Genomic DNA, 19,403 nt, shown 5'->3' with positions numbered 1-19,403 from the left:
GACGCTGAAAAATGTTTTTTTATATATTTGTTTTCCCTTTTTCTGCATTTCTAGCACTTTTCATGAAACTGCTAACACTTGAAATGGTGTTGTGGCTTCATTAGATTGTGTTAAGGGCCATTAGGAACCCAAAGTGACCTACATCGGAATTGGCTTGCAAGCCCCCCTCCCTCCAAGACTCCCCCGTCCCTTCCGCCACAGGCCAGAGCGCAAGAAAAAAAGGCGATGAGTTGGTGATTGTGGAAATTTCACTTTTGCTGTCTTTTCTCCCGTGCGGGACAAAAGCCACAAAAGACGGCGAATGAGAGTACAGGCGGGGGCGCGAATGTCTGGCTGGGGGAGGCGAAAGGCCTCTCCTTGTTCTTTGAATAAGACAAAAACAAAATGACCACGCGAGCGAAGAAAGCGTGGCTCCTGCGGGCGATGACGCTTTTTGCAGCTTTTGTGCAACCTCGACTGAGTCGTCTGAAAGCTCGGCGAGCGCCCCTTCAACGTTCCGGAAAAAAACGCGTGTTATTTCGTTTGAAAGAACCACGAAAATTCCGACTTTTTAAAAGATGGAAATCGTGTCGTTAGAGATACAAAAATAATAGTTAAAAAATAAAGTGCAAGGTTCACTCTCCTAAAAATAGTCATCGTCAAATATTTTTCATATATATAAGGCGCATGAAATTAAAACTAGAGTAACAGCTACCTTATTTATTTGTGCATACCCGTTGTGCACTTAACATGCATATGGTATATATTACTGTAATAATTGATCAGTCAAAAATGTCTATAAAAAAAAAAAATCTCAAAGTTTGGTATGCAACAGTTATCTGTCTGAAATCTAACCAGTAGACCACCAATGATACAAATAACATATGAAAAGGCATTCCATTTGATCTCATCACACCATTTTTACTCATACCAGGAACGCGTGTTAGAGAATGGAAAAAAACCTGAATAAGGGGACACAACTTTTCGGTGTATCAGATAATGAATCTTCGAATAGCCCAAAAACAAAATGGCCACGCAGGCCATCAAAGCGCCGCTCCTGCATCATCGTTTGAAAGTCGGGCGAGTGCCGCTTGCACTTTTATACTATTGATATTTACACAAAAGAAATCCTAGTTTCCGATTCTGTGGGGAGTATTGATAACATGTGTCATCGGGCCGATACTCACAGCCGAAAGTTTCGGTTCCTTATTGTACAGCGAGTTTGTCAGTGCATTGATACCAATACCAAAAAAAAAAAAAAAAAAAAACACCGTCTGTGATAACCTCTGTTATTGGGTCAAAACTCACACCAAAAAATTCCCAGTTTCTCATTGTATAGTGAGTATTGATAACATTGATTTGATAGTTTCTGCCATACTTAATATATTGTGCAGAAGTCTGGGAAAATGACTACAAACGTTCACTACAGCCCCTTTTTATCCTCCAAAAACATGCAATTAGAACCATACACAGGGTAGGATATCGGGATCATATTAATATTTTATTCCTGCAGTCCAAATTAGTAAAATTGGATGATTTAGTAAAATTTTGTTATTTAAGGTCAACAAAAACATAGTGCCAGAAAACATCCAAAATTTATTCACTCAGAAAGAGGGAAGTCATAACTTAAGGGGCTGTAGTATATTCAAAATCCCAAAGGTGAGAATCACCAGGAAAAGCATGTCTGTGTGTGGAGTCAAACTTTGGAACAATTTACAAGACGAGATCAAACAATGTCCAACTATTCACGTGTTCAAATTTAAATACAAAAAAACATTCCTAGCGGAATACAGAGATGAAGAAAATGGGGTATGAGTGATACGAGAGATTGGGAATAGTGCGTCTACACTTATGGTTAACTTTGTTGTTATTGTTGCTATTGCTATATCATAACTGTCATTATTAATATCATTACTCTTGTTGTTATTACCATTGGTGTATTTATTAGGGAAGAAGAAGGGGTAGGGAAAATAAGCATCTGCTTCTTACTACCCCTTTTCGAACATATTATGTAACATTTTTGTTGTTGAGTTATTGTTTTTGTTTTAATGTTCGAAATAAAGTATTCATTCATTTACAGTTACACAAAATAATCCAGTTTACCATCCTATAATAGGTACTCATAACCACTATCATTGGGCTGATACCCACACCCAAAAAAAAAACAGTTTTTGCTTCTACGGGGATCATTGATTCCCGTTGTCATCGGACTGATTCAAAAATATTTTAGCACTTTAAGGTGCACCTGAAAAAAAACCAATCCTTTTTCATATATTTCCCATAAATAAAGTGCACTGGAATATAAAGCTCATGAAATTGGGACTAGATTAGAAATTGTGTATAATCGTTGAGCTCTTTATACACTTACAGCATATAGTAGTGCAATGATAAGTGTCTCAGATTAAAATTTGCATGATATTGTTTGAAACGGGAATCGAACTTGGCACTCTACCACAACACCGCCAGTGAAATTAGAACCGATCTCACGAGTACACTATTTTTGCGTAGATGCTCGAAGCAATGATTTGCATAGTGCATTTTGTTCAGCTCTCTGAGAAGTTAAACATTCTCTCAATTTCTATACCTGTGCTTCAATATCGTTGCAGTTCAATATGTAGAGATAGATAGATAGAGATAGACAGAAATAGAGATAGATGGATAGAGATAGATCGCGAGAGATGGATATAGATCGATAGATAGACATAGATATAGATATAGAGCTATAGATAGATAGAAGGATAGAGAGATAGGTGGATACTTTATTCATCCCCGTAGGGAATTTCACACTTCCAGCAGTATCCTTGTGTTGAAAAATAAATAAAATAAAAGATATAGAATACAAAAATACCCAATATAACGTGTTGATAGAGTATTTAAATAGTGCTACGGAAAATACACACTGTAATAAAATAGGGTAATATGTAAATGTGGGGGTGGGGTTTAATGTGTGCTTTTACTTCCCGGGGTGGAGTTAAAGAGCCTGATGGCATGAGGAAGAAATGATCTCCTCAGTCTGTCCGTGGAACAAGATATGCACATGTATATGTACGTAAAAGATCATTTTAAGGGGTATTACCTTTTGTGTGGCCCCTTTTTAAGGGTTCTTATTTTCTTCATGATGAGGTTTTTGAGTTGAAGCTTTCCAATGATATCTGGCAAGGTGTCTTTCCGTGACTGATGAATATGACATGATTTGCTACTCAACAGTCTGAACATTAAAGTGTATACAAATAAATGTGACGTGATTTGACTAAATTGTAGAAAGATTTTCTGTTTCCTGTACCCGTGTTTCACAATGTGATTGACACAGAGGTGAGGAAGTGGAGAGACTGTTTGACATAGTAGAATGCACTGTGCAAATTGGTATTTCTGGCACTGTGAGTAAGAATAGTATGATCAAGCAATAAGTTTTAAATTTGTTGTCTGTACAAATGGCAGTCTACTGGAAAAGTATCAGCGCCCCCTATCGCCACAACCCGGGATCTAATCTTGTTGCATACATTTAGAAGTGAATGGTAAAGAGTTAAATTGACTTTGTTACATTCACTTGAGTAAATTTCGGGACATTTTGTACTTCTAGGAGTATTTTTGAATCCGTATCAGTGTTCATTTTACCTCTGAAAAGTGATGGGTCCTGGGGACTCGCATGCTCAAAAATCTATGGGTCCCAACAGAGATCTATGGGTCCCCAAAATTTAGTGTTATCGAGGTTGAAATTGTAAATCGGCGAGAAATATATAATATAAATCTATATATTCATTCAGTTTTAATCATCACAGTTCATTGGTAATACAAATCAATTATCACGTCAAGATTTTTCAGTCCACAACAATTTTGTACATTATACAAAATAATATTGCTGAAATAACTATATTAATCCATATTTTCATTAAGTTTTAATCATCACAGTTAATCAGTAATACAAAGCAGTTATCACTTCAGATTTTTCAGTTCATATATTCTTCGTGGTTTGCTGTCCCGCCACAGTTGTAATGCCTTCTCAAGGTCCAATCCATTAATATCCTCCTGATAGCGTAACCAGGAATATAATTTAGCCTATTTTGGCAGAAAAGTCCTTTTCTTGCTAGGAGTATTCCTTTTATTTTCTTTCATCGAATTGTTCGCTTCAACAGACGTGTTTTCCTAGCCTCCGCGATCTTCCGAAGAATTTCTCCGCCGTTTTTTCGTGCCGGAATTATTGCCGTTTTTATCACTTTCTGCATTATGTTTCAATTTATTACTGACACTGAAGAAATGACCAATTTTGTGTCGATTTTCACCTAATACTAACTGTTTTTTTTTTCGGAGGCATACTTAACCTTCACCTTCCCTCGACGACAACCACCACAACAATGACGTAATCTCGAAGCAACGAGATTGTGTTTGCCGAGATCGGCGTGCAGACGAAAGCTCGAAACGCGACACCAAAACAACAATGGCGGATCTGCCTGAGGAAAAGTTTGGAGTGCAGTAAATCTTTGTTAAAAAAAAAGTAATCGGGTGATAATGACAATTTTGTGTCAAAAATGTTGCGTCCCGGGGACGCACGTTGATTTGACACGATGTGTCCCCAGCAAAAATGATGCGTCTAGGACGCAGGGACGCGGGCAAACGAGAACACGGCCCTATACTTTTTACTTTTATTTGAGTAGATTTGTAAAGAAGACACTGTACTCTTACTCCGCTATATTAAGGTAAACTGAAGCCGTCACTTGTACGCCATCCACGTAAGTAATCATCTGTGTGTCTCTGCCAAGACCCGTTTAATTTGTCAGATACCTCGTGTTTTGTTCAGATTTGAACTGTGACCACCACGTGACACGGGTTTTTTTCTTTTTGCTATACTGTATGCGCTGTGTGTATAGCCGTAGCCTCATACATTATTATATATATATATATATATATTATATATATATATATATATATATATATATATATATATATATAATAAAATGTATTGTTTATTGGATGGACTTTGATGATTTGTTGATCTGATTGAATGCTCGATGCTCAAAAAAAATCAATATAGAAGACATTGTTCCAGTTACTCATTAATTGTTTACTTTAGTAATTTTTTAGATAAGTTTTTACTTCGACTTGAGTTGTGTTATTCTGAGGTAACAGCATTCTTACTTACCATGTAAAATCTTTGGCTCCTCTACCCACCTCTTCATATATTGTATTGTGATTTGGGAAAGCGATGATTATCGATTGACCATTCCTCAAATACAGTAGTATACTGTATAGCCTTGGCTAGTATATAAATACTATATGCATTTCTAATCCTATCCACTGTATTTTGTGGTATATAAGGTCCACTGGATTATAAGGCGCACTCATATTTCTGGCGAATTTGGCGTTTTTAGGTGCGCCTTATCCATCAAGCTATATACCGAAACCATATCCCCCTAGTTGAAATAGGCTATCGTCAAGAACACACTTACATTCACCAAACATGCATTCCCCTTCGCTCTTCCACAGCACAAGGGGTGAGTTGCTGTGCCATGCAACTCAAAATCAGCAGAGAGGCCCAACAGCATACAGTGGTTTACCCACTCCGCATCATAGACGTCAACACCAGTCATTTTGACCTATACTCTTCATGCATTAAGTGAACCGTCCTCACACCCACAGCACGTTTCACCCTGTCCTTCTGACCACATTTGGGCCTCCCTCTCATTCTATATCCTACCACTTCTGCACTACATACAGTTTAAGTCAAACGGCCTTCATCCATTCTTTCCATATGTCAGAACATTTTCATCAACCCTCTCAGTAAGCTCTCCCACACCAGTTCTTCTCCTTATTTCCTCATTCCTTAACTTAACCAGTCATGTCACTCCACACATACTACGCAAACATCTCTATTATTCTATGACGCTTATTTACTCTAAAGCCCACGCCATTACTGTTGGTACCACCACAGCTTCATACAATCCTCGCTTTGCATCCATTGGCAGATCCCTACATTTGAACAATCTGTTCAGCACACCCATTGCCTTGCACCCTTCACCCACTCTTCTTCACATCCTCCTTTAAACCATTACCATATGAACTCGAATACTCAAAACCATCACCAACATCAGATCCACCTAGCTCACAACGTCTCCAACACCTCATTACCTAACTCTTGTCTGCACTCACCTTAAGCTTTCTTACTTTCGATACTTGTTGCATTGTTTTTTCACTGAAAAAAAAAAAAACCAAAACCGGGCTAAAACGACCGTTGCGTAATATCGACTGGAGTCAGGATTATTTGTTTACGAAATAGAGATATGCGTTTGTGTGACGGATATGAAAGGTGTCATTGTGAGGCGACGCGTGGAGGTGCTACACGGAATTTAGCGCTCCGTCGTTGGGTCGTCACAGCGACGGTCACATCCATGTGACAAGCGGCGGCCGAGAGGGGGCGGGGCGGCTTATGGATGCGCGACCCCCGTGCACGCAGGTGGCAGACTCCATCCGAATGACAAGCCACGGATGGACGGATGAGTGGGACGTAGAGTCGGACGCAAAGGCGCAGCTGGCGGGCGGCGACAGATCATCCGACCCGACGGAAACATTGACACATGAAATATGAAAAGGAATTTCTCTTGGCTGGTCGTCTTATTATTTCGTAATTTTTCCTTTTTTTCTAGATTATATTTTTTTATCTAGGATGCTTTATTATTTTACGTCTTATTTGCTTTTCCTGAGTCAAGTTACAACGGTGAAAACAGTCAGATTTAAACGCAGTTAAGCCCCTGTGTGTAGTATTTGACCACTAGAGGACACCGTTTGACCTAATTTGAACATAAAGCAGTGCCAAATGAGCACAGCGCAGCAACAACATGCCAGACAAACATGGCGGTGACTTCTAGGTAGGAATTCCACTATGTCAAGTCAAATTTATGTGTATAGCCCTTAATCACAAAGATGTATCTAAATACTGCCCAGGTTACAATGACTCCATCCCCTGATCTTAAACCAACATGCGGGCAAGGAAAAACTCAAAACCTCAGCGTGAGGAAAAAAGAAACCTTGAGAAGAGGCCTCACAAGTGGTAATCCCCCTTCCAGGATGACCAGGGTAGAATAGATTTAGCATTGAGTTAGAGTACACACACTATGTAAAATAAATACAAATTTATCCACCCATGAGTATTTATAGAAATCATCATTGGTATGATAGTTCATGTATTTTTGCTTATTATTCAAATCTTTTTTTTATTTACCGAGTGAAAGTTGTTTGTACCACTAGGGGGCACTAAACCTTACACACTATCCCTTTATAATTAAACAGTAGTATTTGAAAAATAATATTTTTCAAATTTATTTTTTTATATTTTCCATTTTATTTTCCTCCTTTTTATTTATTATTTTCATATATTTTTGTGTTCCATTTTTTTCTTGTTTTCATGCCATTTGATTAATTTGTTGTTACATATTCAGATATTTTAATTATAATTTTATCAAAAAGAATTACAACCTTATTTTTGGATCTTTTTGTTCATTTTTTGTTGCACTAGTTTTTTATATTTGTATTTTAAAAATACATTGATTTATTTTATTTGTTTCATTTTGTATCTTTTTAATATTTTTGTGAAATATTTTATTTATTAAAATATTTGTATTTTCATTAATTTTATCAAATTATGTTTTTTATTTTATTATTGATGTAAATCTATTGTTTATGTATATAATTTATACCCAGTCATATATTTACATGATCTATTTGTTTTTTATTTCAATGTTTTATTGTTTAATATTTATTTATTTCTGATTGATTTTTAAAGATTTTCTATATTTATTCATTGTACATTGTATTTATTTATTTTATTTTTCATCTTTTTAAATTCATTTTTTCAAATATTTTTAATTATTTAAAATATTCTTTTATCTATATTTTAATATTCAATTTTAGTTGTTTGATTTTTCCATTAAACATAATTCTATTTAATTTTTTTAATCTTTTATTTTGAAATTTTGTATTTTATTTGTTTAATTTTGAATTTTGACCTTTTTTTTTTTATCTCGGTTTACCGTGAGTTTTACATCCCAAACGGTGCCTTACAAAAATATTTGTAATTGTATTTGTGACCATTTCATTTTATTGTTTGATATATTTTTTGTTTGATGATTTTTTTTATAGTTTGCGTAATTTTTCATTTCATGAAATAAAAAATAATGTGTGAAACGGCTGGGCATAGTGGTTAGCACGTGTGCGGCACAGTTCAGAGGTCATGAGATCGAACCTTCTTTGTGGAGTCTGCATGTTCTCCCGGTGCTTGCGTGGGTTTCCTACGGGCACTCCGGTTTCCTCCCACATTCCAAAAACATGCAAGTCAGGTGAATTGGCCGGTCCAAATTGTCCCTAGGTGTGAATGAGAGAGCGAATTGTCCGTCCCTGTGTGCCCTGCGACTGGCTGGCAACCGGTTCAGGGTGTCCCCTGCCCACTGCCCGAAGATAGCTGGGATGGGCTCCAGCACCCCCGCGATCCTACTGAGGATAAGTGCTACAGATAATGGATGGATGGATGGATGTGAAACGGCACAAACTTTTTCCTCATTCTCATTTTATTTCTAACGTCATTTTTATTTTATTTTCGACCCGAAATTGGTATGATATTAACCTTGAACTTTTACGTTATATTAAATTACAAAGTAAAACAAGTAAAAAATAATTGGATTTTTTCACAGCTGGTCTCCGCCTCCTCTATGGCGCAATATCTTCTCTAATTTCGTTTTTTCTCGCCACTCGAACGACAATCGACTTTCGACAAAAGTCAATTAAGACGCCGCTCCGAAGCGCGTCAACTCCTTTGAAAAGCGCAAATTGAAAAAGTCGAGGGCGCAAAATAGTTAGTAGAGGGCACCGCTTCTGAAAAAAGTGGGAGGCGGTTTCACAAAAGAAGGCGGGGTCACAAAAGTCAAGCAGTTTCCAACTCACAAAGGGCGTCCTCAACGGCAACACTTAACCCGAAGGAAAAGAAACAATAAATCTTTTAAATAAATGGTAATAAGAACGATAATAAATCATGGGGCGGCAGTAGCTCAGGAGGTGAAGTCGTCTCGGACCAAGTGATCAGAGGTTCGATTCCCGTCTCCTTTGTTTTAAATGTCGTCGTGTCCCTGGGCAAGACAATGAATCTCTCAATGGGTAAGTGTGAAGTACGTTGTAAGGCGCTTGTGATGCAGTCTATCATACCATTCTTTTGCTCCTTTTAAATACAATTCCTTTTTTTTTTTACTTTTTTTTTAATAATTTGTTTTATTCTGAGGAAAATGAACTGCCATTTGTCATGAATCCATCCAATTATTTGTTTAAAAATTTTTTTTTGCTATAATGTATTTTATTTTTTCGTTTTTTTACAATTTTAGCTTTTATTTTTGTGATTTGATTACGTTTTCCTGATTCCTTTTTGTTCCTTTTTTAACATTAATTTTCCTAATTTACAGATTTTTCTGCTGAGAGATATTTTATTTCATTATTTATTTTTGGTTTTATTTTGTAAATTTTCTACACTTTTCTCATTTTATTTTATTTCTAATTTATTTTAAGAATTATTTTCAAATTTTAATTTCAAACTAAATATTTCTTGTTTGTTTTTTTTCAGATTTTTTATTAATCCACTGATTTTTTGGTTGACAAACATTTGATGGAATTCATTTTATTACTTTTGTTGGGTTTATTTTTATTTTACTATGCTTTTTTGTCTTTTATTTTAGGAATAAAAGTTTCAAAATACAATCTGTGTTTTTATGCGTTCTTTTTCTTATTTTACTGATTTTTTAGTTGATTTTCAAATGTATTTATTTCATGACGTACTTGAAAATTTAAGTCAAGTCATGTTCATATTTGACGCCCTTGATCACAAGAAGTCTCAAAGGGCTGCACGGACCACAGACTACAGACTTTTACACCATCCCCTGATCCAAAACCTACATGAGGGCAAGGGAAATCTCAAAAACCTCAAGTCAAGTCATGTTAATTTGTGACGCCCTTAATCACAAAGAGTCTCAAAGGGCCGCACAGACCTCAAATTATTGCAAACTACAGACTATTATTACACCATCCCTTGATCTAAAACCTACATGAGGGCAAGGAAAAACTCAAAACTTCAACATGAGTAAAATGAAGAAGCCTTGAGATATTTATAAAACACGAGTTGATCCCCGGGCAGCACGGCGGCGCGGTGGTTAGCGCGTGTGCGGCACAGTTCTGAGGTCATGAGCTCCAACCTTTCTGTGTGGAGTTTGGATGTTGTCCCTGTGCTTGGGTGGATTTCCTCCGGGCACTCCGGTTTCCTCCCACATTCCAAAAACATGCTTGTCAGGTTAATTAGCCCGTCCAAATTGTCCCTAGGTGTGAATGAGCGGGCTAGTGGTCGGTCTCTGTGTGCCCTGCGATTGGTTGGCAACCAGTTGAGGGTGTACCCTGCCCACTGCCCAAAGATAGCTGGGATGGGCTCCAGCACCCCCGCGACCCTATTGAGGATAAGCGGTGCAGATAATGGATGGATGTATGGAGTTAATCCCCCTTTCCAGGATGACCAGGCCGCAATGGATGTTGCAATAACAAATAATACACAGATATCATCAACAGAAAATAAAGGTAACTCCTGAAATTGTACTTGTTTTTTCTTTTTTATTAAACTTTTTTTTAATTTTGCGTAGATCAGACCTGGGCACTCCGGTCCTGGAGGGCCGCACGTTCTGCCAGATTTTGAAGTTAGCTCTTCTTTAACTCAGGTGATACAAATTATAACCTCGTTAGCAAGCTAGCAAGTGCTCGTTAACGATACTGGTGATTGGAATCACCTGTATTGGATCAGAGAAACCTCAAAAATCATGCAGAACATGCGGCCCTCCAGGACCGGAGTGCCCAGGTCTGGCGTAGATGAATGATTTAAATCGTTCAGTCTTAATTTTTTTCTATTTTAAATATTTACTTTGAGCAAACACGTTATTTTGAAATAAATATTCTCACTGGTTCATGTCCATTAATTTTCCTATTACAGTGATTTTTCTGTTGACACGTATTTTATTCATTGTATGACTTCCTTTACTATTTGTGCGTTATCAATACACTTTTTGGTTGCCAAATAATTTCTCGGGTTTTAAATATTTTATTTATTCAATGATAATAATCTTAACATTGATTTAATTTAATTTGATTCTTTTGTTTATTATGTTTGTGCATTAATTTTTCCTATCTAATGATTCATTATTATTATATATTATTAATTATTTGGGGTGTGTTTTTGTGATTTTACCACACTTTTCTTTGTTTTTTTTAAACTTTTTGCTGACAGATAATTTGGTACATTTTGATTCTTCTTTTATCAACGGTTTAAATAAAGTATAATTAGTGTCTTAAATTGTGATTTGACTAGTATTTGTTTTCTTATTTTTGCAGAGTATGTTTTGCATGTAAAAAAATATACTCAAATGAGAAATTTATTATTATTTACAAACTTGATACGAGTCCATTTTGTTCAGAAAAATAACAATAAAAAATAGTATAAATTCCAAACTCGAAAGATTTAAGATTTTTTTTCCTCACCGACAGAGGAGGCGGGGCGATCGTGGAGGGGGTGTCGCCGATAGTCTCCGACGGGGTGTGGGGCCACGGGCTTGTAGGACTGTCCTGTGGCCCGGTAGACCGCCTGCACCCAAAGCAGGCGGTCCTGTTCTTCCTCGCAGGCGAAGAGCACTTGGTCGCCCTCGCGAACCGCGTTGAAGAAAACAGCGCCGCCCTGCAGGTCTGCAGAGGGATGACGACCGATGGGATAACGACCAGCGGGACATGGGGCGAGGCTCACCTGGCTGCGGGGGGCAGTAGTCCACAGTATAGCCCTCCAGTTGCATCAGCTCCTGAGGCTCTGCCTTCTTTGGACGGTAACTGCACATGGCGAAGGTGTACTGGCTCACCTTGGGCAAAAATCGGGGACATTTTACGATTATTAAGGCATAAAGGCATTCATTCGTGTCCGATTACCTCACAAAAATCGGTACATTTTCCGATAAATCGAAAAGCAAATGACATTTCTAAGGTGTAAAGACATACATTCGTGTCTGATTACCTCTCAAAAATCGGTCGATTTGCCGATTCATTGATGAGTAAGTGATATTTCAATTGTCTACCTCACATAAAAATGGGTTCGTTTTCCTATTCATCGATGAGAAAAATTGACATTTCAAACATTTAATTGTACATGTCTGCCTCACAAAAATCGGGTCATATTCCGATTAGTTGACGAGTACGAGACATTTCAGGGGCGTTAAGACATTCATTCGTGTCTCCCTACCTCACAAGAATCGGTAAATATTCCAATTCTTCAAAAAGAAAGTCACCTTTAAATGTCATTGTTTTAAGATCGAGGGATTCATTGTTTCCTTTTACTTTACAAATATCGGTTCGTTTACGATTAATTCAAACAACTACCTCAAAAAAAAAAAAAAAACAGGAAATTTCTGATTCCTCGATGACCAAGTTATATTTCACAGCACTCGTTTTTCAATATAGACATTTATTTGCATCTGTTAACGCCTCAAATATCAGTTTATTTTCCGATTCATCAATAGGACAGTGACATTTCAAATGTCCTCTTATGGTTCAGATCCTACCTCTCAGATAGGACACGCTGTGTTAAATATGCTGAAATGACATCTGAGCCCTTTACTGTTACCTGTGGTGTTCCGCAGGGTTCAGTACTTGGCCCACTTCTTTTCAGCATTTACATGCTTCCATTCGGTGATATTATTCGCAAGTATAATATCAGTTTCCATTGCTTCGCAGATTACACTCAACTATATCTTCCGATGGAGGAATATGCCACACTAAACTGTGGAAATTTGGAGGCCTGCCTCATTGAGATAAAAGAATGGATGTCACTCAACTTCTTGCGCCTTAACTCTGAAAAGACCGAAATGTTAGTTATTGGTCCATCTTAATGCCGTGACTTGTTCTCAAAAACGGCTCTGAACATTGACAAATGTAATATCACCCTGGGTGACTCAGATGCAGAGATTATAATTCACGCATTTGCTACTTCCCGTCTCAATTACTGTGGTCTTCCGAAGTCCAAAATCAAGAGCATTCAGCTAGTACAAAATGCTGCAGCAAGGCTTTTAACTAAGACAAAAAAGTTCACATTACCCCGATTTAAGCTAACCTGCATTTACCTTGCAAATATCAGTGCCTATTCAGATTCTTCAATGAGAAAGCGACATTTAAAATGTCTACCTCACAAAAATCGGTAAATTCCGATTCATCGATGAGCAAGTGACACGTCTCCTTTTATAGTATGGACGTTTAATTGCATTTGTTAACGTCACAAATATCAGTTCGTTTTCCGATTTTAGCAAATGGAAAGTAAAATTTAAAATGTCTACCTTACAAGATTGGTACACTTTCCGATTGTCGATGAACAAACGACATTTGAAAGGCCTCGTTTTTCAAATGATATTTAATAGTATCTGTTTACCTATAAAATAAATCATTTAATTTACCGATTCGTCGATAAGTAAGTGCCATTTCGAAGGCCTTGTTTTTAGATACATCAAAATGCAATCGAAAATGTCTACCATATTCAAGAGAAACAGACATTTCAAATATCTACCTCACAAAATCGGTACATTATCCAATTGATCGAAGAGCAAGGGACGTTTGAAAAGCATAAAGACATGTATTCAAGTCCGTCCACCTCACGAAAATGGCTAAAGTTAGCCACGAGCTATGCTAAATGGAGATTCTCACCTGGACCAGAACGAAGAATCGTCTTTTCCAGCGTTTCCACACTCGATGGCCTAGCGCGTACAAGTAGCTACAAGCACAAAAATATCGAAAAAAAAAAGTTAAATAGATCTCAGCTCGCTTATGGTTTTTAATGTAATGTATTTGGGTTGAGCTTTCGTTTCAGTTAAGAGAGAATGGTTACTATTCTCTTTTTAATCGTATTCTTGAGATACATTCAGGAACAATTTAAAAATTGGAAATTTGACTAATAAAGGCAGAAGGACAATTGGGTCTTTTTTTTTAAATGACGAATTGGCAAAGGGGCATGAGCTCAAGCACCACCTAGAGTCGTTATCTGCATGACATAAAAGTAAAGAGCTCCTCGCGGGTGGAGGATTGTGATTTTCTGGGATTTTTTTGCTTAAAGGTGTGAGATTCAAGTGTCGCTTTTCGTTTAAGAGAGTATAACAAGGCGTTGGAGCGCACGCCGTGGGCAAATGTCGACAAGTGATATGAAAAAAAGAAAAGAAAAAAAAGAGAAAGAAAAAAAAATGCGTTAATTGCTTCCATCTGCAAATTTGTTGTTTGACTTGAGGCGAAGATCAACTTGTCGTCGTCATGGCAACTGAAGCAAGTGAAGGTCTGATGACACTGGCTCTCAAGTGCCTTGCTTTTTCTTTTCTATTTTTTTCTCTCCCTCCTTTTGGGTTCTGGTGTGAAAACGACGTCTTACTGCCCTCTAGTGGTCGAAACGTTTGCAGCCAAGCTCAGTCTTGTGCACTTGAACGAATTTAAAAAAATATATATTAGTAGTAGTAGTAGTAGTAGTAGTAGTATTTTTACAAATATCGGTTATTATTGATGTTTCATAAAAAACAGTAATTAAATCTGAAAAAAAAAACGTTTGATTTGACTTTTTACTGTTTCTAATTTACGCTTCCCGTTTTGGCCACTAGAGGACGACCACGCAGCGCATCTTTGTTTCCGGCGTGGAAACTTAAAAAAAGAAACCATTACTTTTAACCCGTCTTTTGGCTGTAAAAACGATTTTAATTGTACTTTCTACCGTTCCTTATGCACGGTTCCCTTTTTGGCCACTAGGGGACGTCCTCGCAACGCAATCGAAAATAGTAAAAGTCCGAGAGTTCATTTAAACCTCAGACATCCTTCATAAAAACGCCATTTCTGCATTATAATACGTTACAAGTCTCTATTCTTGTTCATTCCATAAATTTCAGTAAATTATTCTGACTTTTGACCGCATAACATTTATATTTCTGTGTTGTGATGTGCGCTTCCCTCTTTGGCCAGCAGGGGACGCCCAAGCAGCGCAATTAAAACTAGTGTTAGAGCAACGGTAAGAAAACTACAGCACGCAGGTCACTTGCGGCCCGTTAGACTTTTTCATTCGGCCCACCAGACAAAAGTAGGAAACATTTATAATATTAAACAAAGTACTACTAATAAATAGATGTTTTGGTGCCAAAAATGTCCCAACTGTCCCATTTGTATATCTGTAAAAGAAATAATACCCAAAAATACTACAAAAATACTACCAAATTACTCAAAAACTGAAAATCAAATTTAACGCTTAAAAACAGGGACCTAATATATTATCTTTCCTTCATAAAAAAAGTCCTACAGAAATACTGCAGAAAAACTACCAATGTAATACTATAATAGAAAAATAATACCAACAGAAATATTATAACAAAAAATACTAAAAACTACAATATTATAAAAAATACTACAATGGAAATACTTGATAATAGTTTTATATAAATAATACAAAAATACTACTACAGAATGTTACTACAGAAACTACAATGATATAGAAATACAAAAAAAAATACTACAAAATACTACTGTGGAAATACTCCAGAAATACTTCGATGGACTACTTGAAAAATACTTTTACACAAATACCAAGAAAATACTAAAACAGAAATATTACGATAGAAAAATAAATACCAGTAGAGAATTATTACAAAAGAAATACTGTACTACAAAAATATGGAGTAATACTACAAAAATACTGTAAATTCCGGACTATAAGCCGCTACTTTTTTCCCAAACTTTCAACCCTGCGGCTTATTCAGTGATTTTTCTAACGGCCGCCAGCGGCGCTCGAGTACAAAAGTTAAGATTTAGACTGGTGGAATATATGCGCCGAAAAAGACTGCAACTTCTTGGCTTGTGCGCAAATTAAATTAGCATAAACATACCCTCATCATGCAAAATGCAAAAAGAAAGGCACGTGACGCAGCACATGAGGAAGATGAGGACGGTTTACCGTGATTTTTACAAGTACGGTATGTTTTTTTTACCAGACCCGTTTACTGTGTTGCGAGCGTGTTGCTAGCATATTTTGGAATCAGGGAGCGTGAGACGACGTTTATATGACAAAGTTTCTTTCCGACACTCAGGAAGACTACTTTGATGGCTTCAGTTCTAAGGAGAAAGATGAGGACGGTTTACCGTGATTTTTACATGTACGGTATGTTTTTTTAACAGACCCGTTTACTGTGTTGAGAGCGTGTTGCTAGCGTGTTGCTACCATTAACTGCCCTGTCACAGGCACCGTTTGGGATGAGTTATATTATTATTATTAAAGCTTTGAAAACTCTCTCGGTATTCCGTCTTTCTTTGTAAATATGTGTAACCATGTATAATATGTATTTGCAACGGTATATTTTTGTAATGTATTTTTTTTAATTTTTATTTTAGACACTTATTCTGATATGTTTTGTACAGGCGAATGAAAAGGGGCGGAACAAACGCGGGGTGACGGGAAGTGGGGTAAAGGTGAGGAACTGAGAAACCTGTTTGTGGACGCGGTGGACAATAGTGGATATATATTTTTCCCACCCTTACTTTTGGAAATATATACTTTTTTCCTTGGATTACTTTCAACGGGACCCGGACTCTACCGGTATCATTTTCCGTTCATTTTGCCGGCTGTGATTTTTGGACTGTGTACTTTAATGAAGGACATTTAGTTTCAATCGTGGGACTTAAAGTCGGGTTTGGGTTAATTTTGTGTTTGTGTTACATTTTTTAATGTTGGCGCATGCGGCTTATATACAGGTGCGGCTTTTGTAAGTACAAAATCGGTTTTCCTCTTAAAATGTGGTGGGTGCGGCTTATAATCAGGTGCGCTCTATAGTCCGGAATTTACGGTACTACATATATACTACAAAAAATATTAGGACCTCGGTAACACTACAATACCCAACATTAAATTTTGTAGAGTTAAACTACGATCTTGTTTTAATTGTGAGCGTTTCGGGCAGCACGGCGGCATAGTGGTTAGCGCGTGTGCGGCACAGTTCTGAGGTCATGGGATCAAACCTTCCTGTGCTGAGTTTGCATGTTCCCCCCCTTGCTTGCGTGGGTTTCCTCCGGGCACTCCGGTTTCCTCCCACGTTCCAAAAACATGCATGTCAAGTGAATTAGCCAGTGCAAATTGTCCCTAGGTGGGAATGAGTGAGCAAATTGTCTGTCCCTGTGTGCCCTGCGACTGGCAACCAGTTCAGGGTGTCCCCTGCCCACTGCCCGGAGACAGGTGAGATGGGCTCCAGCACCCCCGTGACCCTACTGAGGATAAGCAGTGCAGATAATGGATGGATGGATGGATGTGAGCGTTTCGAAACCACTTTGATGAGAAAAACCTATTTAAAAACAAATAAAAGGATAAAAGACGCAGATGCCTGGATGTGGCCTCTAAAAAGTATCCCATTCAGAGAGTGAAATCGTGTCTACAAAAGAAATAAAAGGTTACCAACCCACAATGCTTCATGTTCGGCGGCTTGTCCATTCGCACAGCCAGCTTCATCTTAAGATCGCTATCTTGGCTGTTTTTGGGGACCGACATCCGGTGGAAGTCGGCCTGCTTTGGCCCGTTTGGGGTGGGGGTCAGGACCACCTACACGGAAATGAAATAAGCATTTAGAACAGACGTTCGCCTTGAATACACACTGCGATTTCACGGACATGAATCAGAGACTTCAAATGCTTTTTGGAAAGATATTTAAAGTATTGTGGTGGGTGGGTGGATCCTTTAACCACTGGGATCATAGGGGCACAATTTCCAGTGGTGTGTCTTGGGCAAGTACAGCCTAGTGGCGCCCATCCCTCTCCAGGCCAACATGTTTCCACCCGGTCTCAGAACAGGGACCTTTTGTATACTACTATGAACATAACTTGTTGGTTGGTTGGTTAACCACTTGGTCGTAGGGGCACCATTTCTGATGGTACAGCCTGGTGGCGCCCATCCCTCTCGGGGCAAACATATTTTTCCAGCCGGTCTCGAACCGAGGACATTTCGTATACTACTCTAAATAATACTGGTTGGTTGGTTGGTTGTTTGGATCCCTTAATCATACAGGTTATAGGGGCACCATTTCCAGTGGTGTGTCTTGGGCAAGTACAGCTTGGTGGCAGTCATCCCTCTCCGGGCCAACATATATTTCCACCCGGTCTCGAACCGGGGACTTTTTGTATACTACTATAAATATAACTGGTTGGTTGGTTGGTTCCTTTACCACACAGGTTGTAGGGGCACAATTTCCTGTGGTGTGTCTTGGGCAAGTACAGCCTGGTAGCGCCCATCCCTCTCCAGGCCAAGATATGTTTCCACCTGGTCTCGAACCAGGGACCTTTCGTATACTACAATAAATAATGCTGGTTGTTTGGATCTCTTAACCACACGGGTTGTAGGGGCACCATTTCCAGTGATGTGTCTTGGGCAAGTACAGGCTGGTGGCGGCCATCCCTCTTCAGGCCAACATATATTTCCACCCGGTCTCACACCGGGTACATTACACCGGGTATACTATTTTAAATATAAATGGTTGATTGGTTGGTTGGTTTCTTTACCACTAGGGTCGTAGGGGCACCATTTCCCGTGGTGTGTCGAGAGCAAGTACAGCTTAGTGGCACCCATCCCTCTACAGGCCAACATGTATTTTCACCCGGTCTCGAACCAGGGACCTTTCATATAGTACTATAAATATAACTGGATGGTCTATTGGTTGGTTGTTACCTTTACCACTAGGGTCCTTGGGGCACCATTTCCTGTGCTACAGCCTGGTGTCGCCCATCCCTCTCCAGGCCAACAAATGTTCTCGAACTGGGGACCTTTTGAGTGTAAGGCGAATGTGTTAACCACTGCGCAAACCCTCTAAATTCTTACACAATTATTTCTACTTGTACTTCTCTATTTAAAAGCCAACTCATCGTTTGAATGTGTTTCGCAACATGATCATTATGCATAAATAAATCAAATCGAGACGATGAAACCATTCATGCAGGGCGGGGGGATGAATGTAACTGGGGGAAAAAAACTCACTCGACCCAGCTCCTTGTCCTCCAGGGCCAGGACACCCGTGTTCTCCATGAAGAGCTTGACTTTGACAGAGGGTAGCGGGTGCGAGGTGCAGAAGTCGCCCTGCGTGGCCCACCTGCCGACCACAACACACACAAAAAAAATGTCAAAACCCGTCAGCCATCCTGGGGGCGTGGCCGTGCCACCGCCGCCATGGCGAGGACGACACGCCGTCTCTCGTAAGTAATGTATTACGGGAACAGCTACACGGTGCCGCTCGGGCTTAAAAGGGCAGCCTCATTACTGTGTGAACCCCCACGGTAACCACAGATGGAATGTATTTCCCCCAGTTCGGTTTTATAGACTTAAGTTGCGTCAG

General features: G+C 38.6%; 1 protein-coding gene across 1 annotated transcript in view; it reads right to left on the bottom strand.

The window, feature by feature from the left end:
- Positions 1–19,403, bottom strand: part of LOC148363222 (calcium-dependent secretion activator 2-like) — a 132,089-nt gene that overhangs the window by 86,394 nt on the left and 26,292 nt on the right. The window contains exons 7-11 of the mRNA XM_088340804.1: positions 19,049–19,160; positions 17,484–17,623; positions 13,720–13,786; positions 11,783–11,891; positions 11,524–11,724 (exon numbers count right to left, since the gene is read on the bottom strand). Coding sequence (XP_088196930.1) covers positions 11,524–11,724; positions 11,783–11,891; positions 13,720–13,786; positions 17,484–17,623; positions 19,049–19,160 — 629 coding nt within the window. The remainder of the gene's footprint in view (positions 1–11,523; positions 11,725–11,782; positions 11,892–13,719; positions 13,787–17,483; positions 17,624–19,048; positions 19,161–19,403) is intronic.

The sequence above is a fragment of the Urocampus carinirostris genome, chromosome 7 (genome assembly GCF_059441175.1).
Source record: "Urocampus carinirostris isolate Australia breed hairy pipefish chromosome 7, RoL_Ucar_1.0, whole genome shotgun sequence".
Classification (NCBI taxonomy): Eukaryota; Metazoa; Chordata; class Actinopteri; order Syngnathiformes; family Syngnathidae; genus Urocampus; species Urocampus carinirostris.
This window is presented reverse-complemented; position numbering and strand designations above follow the sequence as displayed.